At 41.4% G+C, this 12,871-nt stretch overlaps 1 protein-coding gene across 1 annotated transcript in view; it reads right to left on the bottom strand.

The window, feature by feature from the left end:
* The window catches only part of UHRF1BP1 (UHRF1 binding protein 1), an 83,029-nt gene extending 70,814 nt beyond the window's left edge, over nucleotides 1-12,215 (bottom strand). The window contains 1 exon segment of the mRNA XM_015423971.1: nucleotides 12,043-12,215. Within this exon segment, the coding sequence (XP_015279457.1) occupies nucleotides 12,043-12,086 (44 nt within the window). The 5' untranslated portion in view covers nucleotides 12,087-12,215.
* Nucleotides 12,216-12,871: the final 656 nt, after the last annotated feature.

The raw sequence follows: 12,871 nt of genomic DNA, 5'->3' as shown, positions 1-12,871 counted from the left end.
ACTTAACTCCATTGTTGTGTGTGTGTGTGTGTGTTGGTGCCACACTAAGACACGTTGATTTCAGCTTGCTTTTAATCGGTTAATATATGGTTTTGTACTTCTGTTCTGACTTTTTCCCAAAAAAAGCTCAGAGTTCCACAATGTGGCATCCATGAGCACCGTGGTGCCCACTAGTACTTCTCCTGACACCTGCTGAGCTTTCCAGTAAGTGGGCAGAGCCATTGTAAGGCAGGGCTTATTACCAGCTGCCCTAATGAAAATGAAAGCAATGTCTACAGCAGCCACAGCCACTGGAGCAACGGTGTCAAACTCATTTGTTATGAGGGCCGGATCTGACATAAATAAGAACTTGTTGGGCCAGGCCATGTGTGTCATAAAATGTAATGCCAGGTAGCAGAGATATAAACTTTATAAAAAACACAAACACAATTAAATATTTTTTAAAAATATAAATAAAACATGCTTAAAACAGCACTCTTGCAATATTTTGTTTATTTAACAGTCTCTGATAACTGACACCTCTTGCTCTGAATTATTGCATTAAAATCTGGAGACAATGTGCTGTAGCAATCTTGAGTATGCTGTTCAGGTATTGTTCAGGTGTGTATCTGTAATTTGCAAACCTACTTTTGATTTATTGACATTCATTACAGAAATCTCATGCTCAGTGTTCTGTGCCTAGAACCCAGGGGAAAACATGAAATGGCTGATCTTTGCGAGATTTTGTACATACCGGTAAGTTGCTTCGTGTGCTGGTCAAAAACATGTAAAGGCACCCTGAAACAGACTGAGGTCTAGGTGTCTGTCTACAAAACTATAGTCTTCCCCAGAAAAATAACTACAGCTTCTATGAGGCAGTGCAAGAATAGAGAGACAGCACTGTATAGTGGTCAGTATCAGCCTACTATATGGGAAGTCTAGGTTCAAAATCCCCAAAGGAAATATGCTGGGTGAACTTGGTATAAACACACACTCTCTGCCTAATCCACCTCACTGGCTTGTTGTTATTCCTCATCTAAACAGTCCACATTGCTTTTCTACTAAAAAAGACGATCATGAGGGCATGAATACAGTGATGAAGGGGAGGCAAACCCAGTAGCACCCAGGAGAGCCACAGCAATAACGAGCCCAACAAAATACACACACAGTGTAGCAAGGCACACAAAAACTCATACCTTGAATAAAACTTTGTTGGTCTTAAAGGTGCTGCTTCATATTTCTCCAGTGCGATTGAGGCAGCTGAGTAAAGCAAGACAGGAGGAAGGGAAGGAGCCTCAGCCAATGAAGGGAAAGAAAGGCTTGCCTTTGTCTCCTGTGTGATTGAGGCAGCCTGTCCAGGAAGCAAGCTCTGGCTTGTTCCCTCCCTCTCCTTGGGAGGAAGAGGCGGAGGAGCCTCAGCCAGTGCAGGGAACAGAAGCTTGCCTATCCATCTCTCCTGTGCAACTGAGTCTGGAAAGCAAGCTGCAATGCAGCAGAACTGGAGAAAGGAGGAGACAGCCAGTTCCTTGTGGGCCAGATAGGAGCCCTCTGAGGGCCTGATCCAGCCCATGGGTCACATGTTTGACACCCCTGCACTGGAGGATCAGGAGGACTGGTAAGCATCCAAGTTATTAGTTTCATTTCCCCATCAGGCTTTCTTTTTATTCTCAAATCTCTTTTTCCTTCCCTCTACCCTTGATGCTTTCTTTCACTGCTTTTCATTCTCTTGTGGTGATTATTTTGCAAGTCAAAAGGATGGTACTATGTTTGGCTCCACCTTCTGTGGAAGCCATTTTGGAATGGCACTCACCACCCTTTTTAAAATGACAAAGGTGGCCAAAGGCTCAAAAAGGCTGGGGACCCCTGGTATAGCTTTATTTGTTAATTGTTGCTGCTTGTTATTTCAGCTGTTAGGTTTAAATGGCTGGCCCTGAACAGCTGAACCAAACCAGCCAAAAATTTAGTAAATGTTTGGGGAAGACGCCCTCCCCAAACATTGGTTCTCTAGTGCCAAACTGGCCCAAGTTTGGCCTGAAGTTTGGCTTGTGAGCCAGTTCGTGCCCATCCCTACTAATCACTCTCAGAGTACACTGAAAACTGACACTGGAGCTCTGTGATGGAACATATATTTGCTCCCTCCCCATTCTTGGTGTAGCCCTCATGCCTCCCAAAGCATTCCAGAGGATCAGAGGACCCTTGGGACCTGTGTGAGATGTGGCACAGGGCACAGTGGGAGCCATTTATTATTTCATTTGTATGCTCTTTTCCTCCCCAATGAGAACTCAAAGCAGCTTACATCCTCCTCCTCTCTTCCGTTTTATCCTCACAAGAGCCCTGTGAGGTACGTTAGGCTGACTGTGTGTGACTGGCCTGGAGACACTCAGCAAGCTTCATGGCAGAGTAGAGATTCAGAACTGGGTCTCCCAGGTGCTAGTCTGGCACTCTAACCACTACATCATACTGGCTCTCATGTGGTATATGAGGCCAGAGTGCAAAATCGGTGGTGGCAAGTGTCATCAAGTTGTGGCTGACTTATGGCTGCCTCTGTGTAACAACCTTGGATTTCCTTGGTGGTCTCTGATCCAAGGTACTAACCAAGGCCAACCCTGCTTAGCTTCCAAAATCTGATGAGATTAGGCTATCTTGGGACATCCAGGGATGGGTCAGTGCAAAACTATTATCCCATATAGGCTGCCCTGAGTTCCTTGGAGGAAAAACAGGATAAAAATGAATAATAATAATGATAGGCTTGCAAAGAAAGGCTGTTAGTTTTTAGGGATAAAATGAGAGGACGATTTTAGGATTATATGTCAGGTGGAGTTATAATTCTCTAGAATTACTCATTTGAAAGTTTATACATTACCAATGAGCAAAAATACCACCAGTAGTATTCAGTTTTGAAATATGAGCCTTCCTTTGGGAGTCTATGCCATGGCTTCATAAGCCACATTATTATAACCCCATCCTCATAGTAAACCCACATGAATGGAGCCAAGAATCCCTTTGTTTTGGCAAAACTCTAATCATTGGTAGAGGAAGAAATCAATGGTTTATAAACACTGACAAGCTTTTAAGGAAAAGAGCAGATGACGCTTCAGATTTAGTAACAAAATGAGCTTGGTGGCCATCTGAGCACAGATCTAAAAATAGATCTATTTGGGAAAGAAATAGACCTGGGCTAGATACCAAATATCTATCAAGAAAAATAGCGGCAGCCTATAAAATACTCCAGTATTCAAATAAAGGAATAAAAGTACATGATTTAAAGGGGAAGGCCATGTAACTGTGCAGCATCCAGTCCAGCTGGGAAGCACAGTACTTTTGAAGGCTGAGATCAGAGACACTTGTCTGTCAGGGCCAAACTACATGTTATGCAGGAGAATCCATCAGACCCCACAAATCTTTTAAGATTAAAAGAAGCTAGTAGGATGCTTTATTGAATCTGGGTTTTATCACTGAGAAACCCTATGCCACAGCAACTTTTTATTGACAGAAATTCAGTTGGCGCTCCTGTGGACTGCAGTTAGGGGGGAAATACAATGCAGCTGATCTAAAGTATAATTTCTAGCAGGAAAACAGTGCAGGGAGGAGGAGAACTATGCTCGACCAGTGTTGCAGCCCTATAAAAATACAACCCTTCCCCAGCGTATCATGTGGCCCTCAAGAATTATCTAATATCAGGATATTAATACCAGTAAATTTCAGAGGTCAAGACATTTCACTTCAGAGATAACTTAACTACTTCTTGCCTCTGTCTAGCCTAGCAATCTTTTCTGTATGCAAAGCAGTTTTTGAGCAACTTCAGTAAATGTGATTTACATCTTACTCCCTACTCAAATATACTGCTTTATTTCAAGACAGAATTATTACTTGAATAAGAATACCATTTCATTTTGACATTTCAGGGTTCAAGAGAGGCAGTGATGATGAACAAGCAAGTTAAAACCACCAAGGCTTAACTTAGTAGCAAAATGATGATAGTAGTAATAGTAATAGCCCACTGGGGAAAGCAATTAATAAATTGAAAGTATTATTATTATTATTATTATTAATAATAATAATAATAATAATAATAAGTAATATTAACCGTATCTGTCTATGTCACCTTCTTTCTGTGTTTGTATAGGAGGTGACAAATGGCAGTGTGTGGGCAGGATAGCAGAGGGTTTCTACAGATGTTAGATCCCCTACCTTTCCAGAAAACTGCAGGGTATTGGAACAACTTCCCACTGTTTCCCAAACACAGCAGGTTTAGGGTCATACATGCACGTTTCCCTCATTCTCCCCCCCAGGAATATCCCTAGCAGCACACAGCAGCATGCAAACACCACCACTCAGTTTCCTGGGCATAGAATTTTGCTGGCAGAGTTAAGCAATGGAGAAAATGTAAGAAGTAACTACAGAATAAACAGGTGGTACAATATTGCACGTGAAAAGGTAAACTAACACATATAAAATAATAAAGCTTAAGAATAAAAAAGTGCCTTTATAAAGGAATTTGTCCATGTACACACAGTGTACATTACTTGGGTCACCAAGAATTCCTACCATAACAAGAAAAGTCTTGCGAAAAACTCACAAGCCAATTTTCAAGGTGATCTAAAGACAAACCTAATAACAACAGAAACTCAGACATTCTGAACAAAACAAGTTCAAGCATGAATCATACTTTTTTGGTAAAGTTTTCAGAATTCTTATCTCTGAAGTAGTACTGATGAACAGGTTTGCATCTGTACAATTGGCAGTATGCACTATAGCAGCTGAGTAACTGCTGGTTATGCGCACTGGATCAACATATTCCAAATCATCATGGAGTGCCTTTTTATGCCTATATGCTACTTTTGTGCCTGCAGGATGACAGCATTCCTCCTTCCCCTCCTCTTTTCTTGCTCTATATGGCCAGAGCCCTCCTTTCCTTTTAATTTTATATATTCCAAAGGTGCATGCCTGAACGGCTAAAAGAAAACTTAGTCGATGTAATTTTGTGTTTCTGGGCTCAGAACTGTACTTAAAGATGTAAAATTTCCAGAAATTTTGAAGCCACGAGGGGACTGAAATATACACAATACTAACTTTCTTTTCAAACTTGTCTCAGAGCTGTTCTCCCAAGAGCAGTTCTCAAAAGAGCTCTCTCAGCCACACCTACCACAGGGTGTCTGTTGTGGGGAGAGGAAAGGAAGGAGATTGTAAACCACTCTGAGACTCCAAGTGAAGGGGGGGTATCAATCCAACTCTTCTCCTCCTCCTCCTCAATTTCAATGGACTTAGAAGGGTGTAACTCTGCTCAGGACTGCACCATTAGTTTTCCACAAGCAAAACTGTGAATATACACAATACAAACAGAAAGAGAGACCTGCAAACTGCTGCACCATATGCTACTTTAGCTCATGTATCTTAGTTTTTACCATCTGAGACGTAGGAAAAATAAAAGTTGGAAACAGAGGTACAAATATAGTAGTGAACAAAAGGAAGTGGAAAGAAATAGTCTGTGCACAGAAATAGTCTCATATGGTCATAACAAGACTAGCAGCATGGATACAATGTTTAACATTGAAGACACTGAACTTTTCAACAGCATATTATCATACTACAGCAATTTAACTGCAGACTGAATTAGTCAGATTTAGACAATGATCATACCCCTGAATATATACTGTGAATGTCTACAGCATACATAGAAATCATTACATAATGCTGTAAATTGTCTTACATAAAAAAATCATCATACTAAGCATTCTGATTAAGATCTTGACTTAAAAAGCATTTTTTGCATTCCAAATGTTTCAATAAAGATTTCCTCTGGTGTTCCCAAAATTCTTGGTGAAAACACAAACTGAAAACCCTGACACATTCATTTTCATTCTTAGGTAGTTCATCCCACATTCTAGAGTGGTTTAAAAGCATGCCTGTTCTTTTCCAGAACTCCTGTTGCTGATATCAGACGGACTCCATGAATTTGGAGTACAATATTAATTTATTAAATGCTAGATAACTACTTGTCCTTGACTTGGTTGCCATGCAAACAGCTTCTTGCGAACCTTTCTAGGATCTTTAAGATCCTGACACACATAAAACAATTACTACACTATAGTCCCAAAACGTCCTGAGGGATGCTCAGGCTCTGGTTTTATTTCTGAGTAAAGAAAGGACAACCTCCCCCCCAAAAAAATTGAATCAAGAACCAGAAAGGTTAGTTACAAAGTATAGTACTAATTACTAAAAACAATATGTATAACCTGAATATTATCAAAAATATATGTGTTTATTATCAAATAGGTAAAAACATTAATGGGCCCAACTGCACCCTCATTACAGAATAAAAATATGCAATGTGCACAAGTGGGAACTATTGTGACCAATGTTCCCTCTAAGCTGTGGAGTCTTGTGAGCAAAAATTCTACTTTGTGAGCTACTGGTATTAAAGTGAGCAAGCATTTGGCTACTGTATAAATTAGTTTGCTCTGGAGCCCTCCTTCCTGCGCTAAGACAAAAATGGGTGAGCCAGAGGCTAAAAAACTGTGAGCTAGCTCACACTAACTCAGCTTAGAGGGAACACTGATTTGTGACCCGACATGTTTCAGCCCAAACAGGCCTTCTTCAGTGGTCAAGCAATATTTGTACATATGGGCTCATGATACAATAGTAATACAATTATCAAGTTAATGTGGGACCAAAAATGAGTTTTATAGTAACAATCAATTGACCTAAGGCTTAGGAATGTTTATGATGCCTCCTGGAGTCTAGAGCCTTGTGTCACAGTCAGATGCATATGCACTGAATGATGTTGCTATTCTATGCCTTCCAATTTTGGTCCAGAAGATACAGGTGCAAACAACTAATCAGAGCCAATGTACCATAAATGGTGTACAGTCAAGCGCCCCTCCCTTTCTCTTTTATTTCTGAGTAAGCCTGCATAGGGCTGTGATTGTAGGAGTGGTCAACTAATATACCAAAGATGACACTAACACTCATACTTTTACTTTTAAAAGCATTAATCCCAGCAGCATCATGGTAGCTGAATCTGAGCTTTTTATTGCTGGGGGGGGGGGAAACAACCCTAAGACATGTTCATGCAGAGAAGCATCCAAGACCACAGGGCGTATCACAAAGGCCAAGTTGATTCAGCAACATATTCTAAGCTTGTCAAACAACTTTTTAAAAAAGAGAATTGTCCCTGTTTGTCAAACAGAAAGCTCATAAAATCAGATCTCTTTGGGGGCTGCTATAATAATTGACCATATTGAAGTGCCATCACATTCATTTAACCCTAAAGCATGCTCTGTGTCATTACTACAAATAAATACCTATCTTTAAAACTTTCTGCAGTAGAAGGAAAATCAATAATCCAGTCTGGTTTTTCCTTGCTTTGAGGTTTATGCCTCAGGCTCAGGACTGGGCTTTGATTTTAACAAGGGAGTTCTGTTGACTGTCTGTCAAAAAACACAGAACCTTTAAGAGGAGCACCTTTCTGTATTCAGGTTTCTTTCCAGTAAAAGTTTCAGTATTCATTTTTAACAGCTCAGAGTGTTGTAGTTTTAGTACTTCCCTTCAGCTGCAACAAGATATGAACTGATGAGATATGGAAAATTCCCCAGCTACTGAAGCAGGTTATGATACAAGCTGTGCGAAAAGTAAAGCTCTTCCATATATGTGGTGCTAGCTCCTATAGGAGTGCAGGGGGAGCAACTGATGTATTCTAAAATGCAAAAACAGGAATAGTCAAAGTTTAATAAAAACAGGAACAGACATATAGCCCCAGACGTCCAAGAAGAAAATCACGGCCATGGTTTTGTTGTTTGCAGACTTCAAGCTCTCCCCTCCTTCACTGGCCCTTGCTATATACTGGACAGCCCATTTACAAACTGTGCAACATCCCCTGGAGACTCCCATTCTCAAAACAATACACGGTTACAAATTTAAGCAAGCTTACATAAAATGTATGTCTCTACCTAGAAGAAAAATGGTGTTTTGATGCTGGAATCCTTTGCACTGAATAACAGATGAAAAGCTATTTCAGTGTAATACCAGTAGTAACTATGATGTACGTTCTTTGGTGCCACTCATCCAATTAAGACTTGCCAGCAGTAAACCACCAGCATTCTCCCCTCATCTTTTCTGACAAGCATTCTGAGGTGATCTGAAAACTAGGTGACTGCAGGCAGTGCCAGTTCTAGGAGCCTGCCCTTCAAAAGAAGAAGAAACAAAATCCATCCCCTATGATTAGGGTTGCCAACCTCCAGGTGGTGGATGGAGATCTCCCACTATTACAACTGATTTCCAGGCAACAAAGAACAGTTCACCTGGAGAAAATGGCTGCTCCAGAAGGCGGATTCTATGGCATTATAGTCTGCTGAAATCCTTCCCCTCCCCAAACCCAGTCCTCCTTAGCCTCCACCCCCAGAATCTCCAGGTATTTCCCAACAATGCAACCCTACCTATAGAGGAGAGTTCCTGCTCTCATTTTTTTAAAAAGTAAGTCTCTAGACTCTTTCATTGTGGGGATATGCCTTTTTCTTATCTCTCCACAAGGGATAGGGTCAGAGACTTACTTTTCTTTTTAATGAAAGCTGGAAATTCAGAAAACCTGTTTAAACTATAATTACAATATCATTATCAACATATCAATATTTTAGGGCAGTTTTTAAAAACACTCATCTTGTGGGGCAAGGTGAGGGAGTGGTTTGATCATTGAAAAGTGGGCTGGAGATGGGTGGGACAAAGAAAATTGACATAAATATTACGCATAAAGAAAAAACTGACTTAATACTGGTTTCCAAAAAAAGATTGTGGTAAAACTGGTTTCAAAAGAACCTGGGGGGAAATGGTAGGACCATGCTTCTGTTGCAGTACCTGAAAAGCAATATTTTTATAGCCTAGGAATTAATTAACATTAATTCTTCTGCTAAAATAGTCAAAACAAATGTTCTGATCATACAGAATGTGGTTTCTGTAATGTATCGAAATGATTACATGAATCGTTTCAAAATTTTAATGGATTACTTTTATGCATTTTTTCTCTAGGCTAAAGAGATATACCCAAAAATCATAATCCTACAATAGTTCATCAATCAGTCAAAATATACCTTGTTCTCAACACTGTTTTTTAAAAAATTATTTTATACTATAAAAAGTATATTATTATTGCTCATGTTTTGTTCAGTTACTTATAGTATCACTTTATACTACTTTACTACCTATAGTACTTACTTTCTCACTGAGACCTGGCAGATTACAAAATTAGAAAAACAATGTAATAAAGAAAAACTGCACAATATATTCTATAGAAGCACAGAATCACAGAGTTGGAAGGGGCCATGCCGGCCATCTAGTCCAACCCCCTGCTCAATGCAGGGTCAGCCTAGAACATCCCTGACAAGTGTATAGAAACAATGCAACCAGATTGCAAAAACTAGAAAAACAATACATTACAAACAAGATAATATGTCAATAAGCAGTGCACTAAACTACAACCCTCTTCCTTTTAAAGTGCCCTCTTAAGCAATACCTTCTAAGACAACCCTATTTCTTTTATTAAAATGCCTCCTGAACAATTCCATTTTATGCATTATATGGAACTACAAAAGTATGGAGGTCTTCCTGACCTCCTCAGGCAGGCTATTCCACAAAGTGGCAACCACCAGAGAGAATGCTCAGGTACAGACCACTGCTGATCTTATCCATCTCCAGAAAACTCCTTCAGAAGATTTTGTTCAAATGAGTACAGTGGGACATATCAGGAAAGGTGGTCCTTTAGATATGTGGGACCTAGGCCAAGAAGGGCTGTATAAAGTAATAACCTCTGCCTTGAAATTAACACAGGAATTGATAGGCAGCCAATGTAGTGACAGCAGAACAGGCGTAACACGCATACTCCACCTAGTTCCCGACAGCAAGCAAGCTGGAGCATCCTTTACCAGCTGAAGTTTCCAAGCTGTCCATGTAATGTAATGGCCATGTAACAGCAGGCTGCATACCTTAATGCTCATGCACATGCTGTAGAAATAAGATGAATCCTGGTCAGGATGCAATTCTCCACAATCATATTAGTGAATAAATCCCACTGAAATGAGTAAGAATGCATTGGATTGTGCTGTATATACTGTACACTGGGGAGTGAGCTCAATCTTGAAGAATGACAGTATTAGCAACAAGTCAGCCACAAAATACAAAACATGGAACAGTGATTTATCAAGTACAGGGATCAGAAAATAAGAACTATCCCTAGTAAACAGAATCAGTTGGAATATACAACAAAGACACTTAGTAAAATAAATAAATGTTGACCTGTAGTGCCTAAGGTTAATGTCCTCATCCACCCACACAACCCATACTGTTTTGGACCTGTCCTTTTTATCTTTTAAAAAACATTTAGCACAGCATGAGCTCCAGTGGTTTACAGCATTATCACGGGAACATCTCTCAAACAAGGTGCATCCTGTGTGGGTTCCAAAGTGCACAACAGAACCAATTCCCTTGCTCTTCAGAGTCAGTTGCCTGAGGCAAACAGCCATGACAACAGCTTTCTCCTCCGCTTCCTCCAGCAGCTGTGAACTCCCCTTCTCCTGCACCACAGCATACAGCCACTTACTTTAAAAGAGAAACAGGATAATGGCTGTGCCTGAGTAGCAATGTGGGGCCAGGATATCTCACTATCAAGGACCTGAAAGTCTCTTTGAGTAAACTGAAAAATGTTATTGGGGGACAATTAGCCTCTTACAAGCTGTTTAGCAGCCTGAATAGCCCTCTCTCCTCAGAGCCTGGAAACTAAGCGGGGGTCAGCCACAGTTAGTAGGATAGGAGATCACCAAGGAAGACTGTGGTTGCTGTGAAGACGAATGCAACTGCAAACCACCATTGCTTGCTTTGAAAACCCCATGGTTCTGTGGTTGCCATGAGTCAGTTGTAACTTGACAGCACACTATTATTATTATTTGCTGTTTAGCCTCCATGTCCGATTTTTCAGTATAATTCAAAGGTAATTTAATTGTCTCTATGTTTTTGTCCTTTACGACTCTTAAATAAAAGGTATCACCACCTTATGTTGCATTTGTACTTTTCTTTCCTTGTTCCCCAGCCTAAGAGGTTCCACGCTGGTAATATCCAGGGTATCAGCAACTCACAAATGACACAGATGAGATTTTGTATGAATTTAGTATACCAGAAGCCAGACCTCAACCCACATTTCCTCATTCACAATCCTAGTCTCCAGTCATTCCTCTAGTATAATTGCAACATGTTAACTCGTTGCCTCAACATACAATTTCCTCAGACTCTTGGTGTGTTTTTTATTCAGTTTATTGCACCAACAAGTATTGCACCTATTAACTGCCTCTTCTCATGCCCTTCCTATACACCCAAAAGGTAGTAACTACTTTTTTAAAAGTTTCCCTTACTACATGTTACTAATTCTAAGTACATGGTTCCAATTAAGCAAACTCTGTCAACTGTTCAAGCCACTGGGCAACAGGATATTCAAATGGGAAGACTGAACAAATAACACACAGATGCAAACAATATCTCAGGTAGAACTGTCAGGTATTCATACACAAATTTCAACTGGAGGAGGAAGAACCCAGAGGAAGTGACTACATAGAAATGCATAGTATAAATACATAGTGAGGAACTATTTTTTTAAAAAAATGCAGAAAGGAAAGGGATTAGAGCAGAGGGATTAAATTAGAACATCTGCAGGAGGATCTATCCGGGTGCCAATGGAAGGGTAGAGGACAGGCGGTGAAAAATTGACAGAACATGTGTATGCGTCTTTCTCTATGAGAAATACCAGACAAGGGAGGAATAAACCAAATGGAGTAGGAAGGAGGGGGGGGATGGTCCGCAAGAAAACAAACAAGGTACGGAAGGAAAGAGAAGGGGGCGCTGGGAATCGTCCCCCTTCCCTAGTCACTTTTGCTGTCGCAGAGCCCCCCTCCCTTTCGTCTTGTCCCGCCCCGGACGCACAACCCCTCCGCGGAGCCCTCCTTCGGCGGCTGCCTCATAACCTTCTCCTCTGACTCTCCCTGCTATTGGAGGGACCCCTCAAAGGCGAACCCGGGCGACGCTCACCTGGACAGGTGCTTCAGGATCTGCTTCTTGATGAGACCGGCCATGCCGGGTCAGGGAGGGGACGAAGGTTTCCTAAAGCCCCAAGAGCTCCCTCATGTCTCACTGGCTACCCCCTCCCGTCATCGCCGGTTCTCTTCTCCTCTCCAGCCAGCCTCAGACTCCGCCGGAATCCCGGCCACCACCGCGGCGAAGTCCGGCAAAGCTGCCTCGCGCCCCCGCCCTCCGGAGGGAGGGCGAACACGGCGGTGTGACAGCGCCCTCTGTTGGCTCACCGGGAGCGCAGCCGCCGCAGCAACGTCTCCTTGCTTGCCTCCACGGAAAGCCGCCTCGAAGTTTATTGGCGCATTGACAGACGGAGAGAGAAAGTGAAAGTGCGTGTACGTGTTTGCCATCAATATATCGAATTCTCAACATGGCTAGATCTGTGGGTACTTAAATCCAGATACTGAGGCCATAGACAGAGAAGACAGATCTGATACTAAAAATAAAATAAAATCGGGATTTAAACACCATCAGAATAATAGAAGCAGCACCCCTAGATTTAGGAAACAAAAACCCTCAGTGGAGAGCCTATCAGCGCATTCAGGAAAGACTAAGAGGAAATAGTGGGGGAAGGGAAAATGAGACACACACCCCTTCACTACATGAAAACTGGTGTGCTGTGGGGAGGGTCTGTGGCTCACTGGCAGAACATCTGCTTGTTTGGCATGCAGAAGGTTCCAGGTTCGATTCCTGGCATCTCCAGACTGTCTACAATAGAGATCTGGAAAGAAAAACTAGCTGAGTATGCAACACTGGTAAAACTAACCAATTATATAAACAAATGGCA

Source organism: Gekko japonicus, unplaced genomic scaffold, assembly GCF_001447785.1.
Source record: "Gekko japonicus isolate JY-2015 unplaced genomic scaffold, Gekko_japonicus_V1.1 scaffold370, whole genome shotgun sequence".
NCBI classification, from domain to species: Eukaryota; Metazoa; Chordata; class Lepidosauria; order Squamata; family Gekkonidae; genus Gekko; species Gekko japonicus.
The sequence above is the reverse complement of the archived record's forward strand: the minus strand, read 5'-3'. Positions and strand labels throughout refer to the sequence as shown.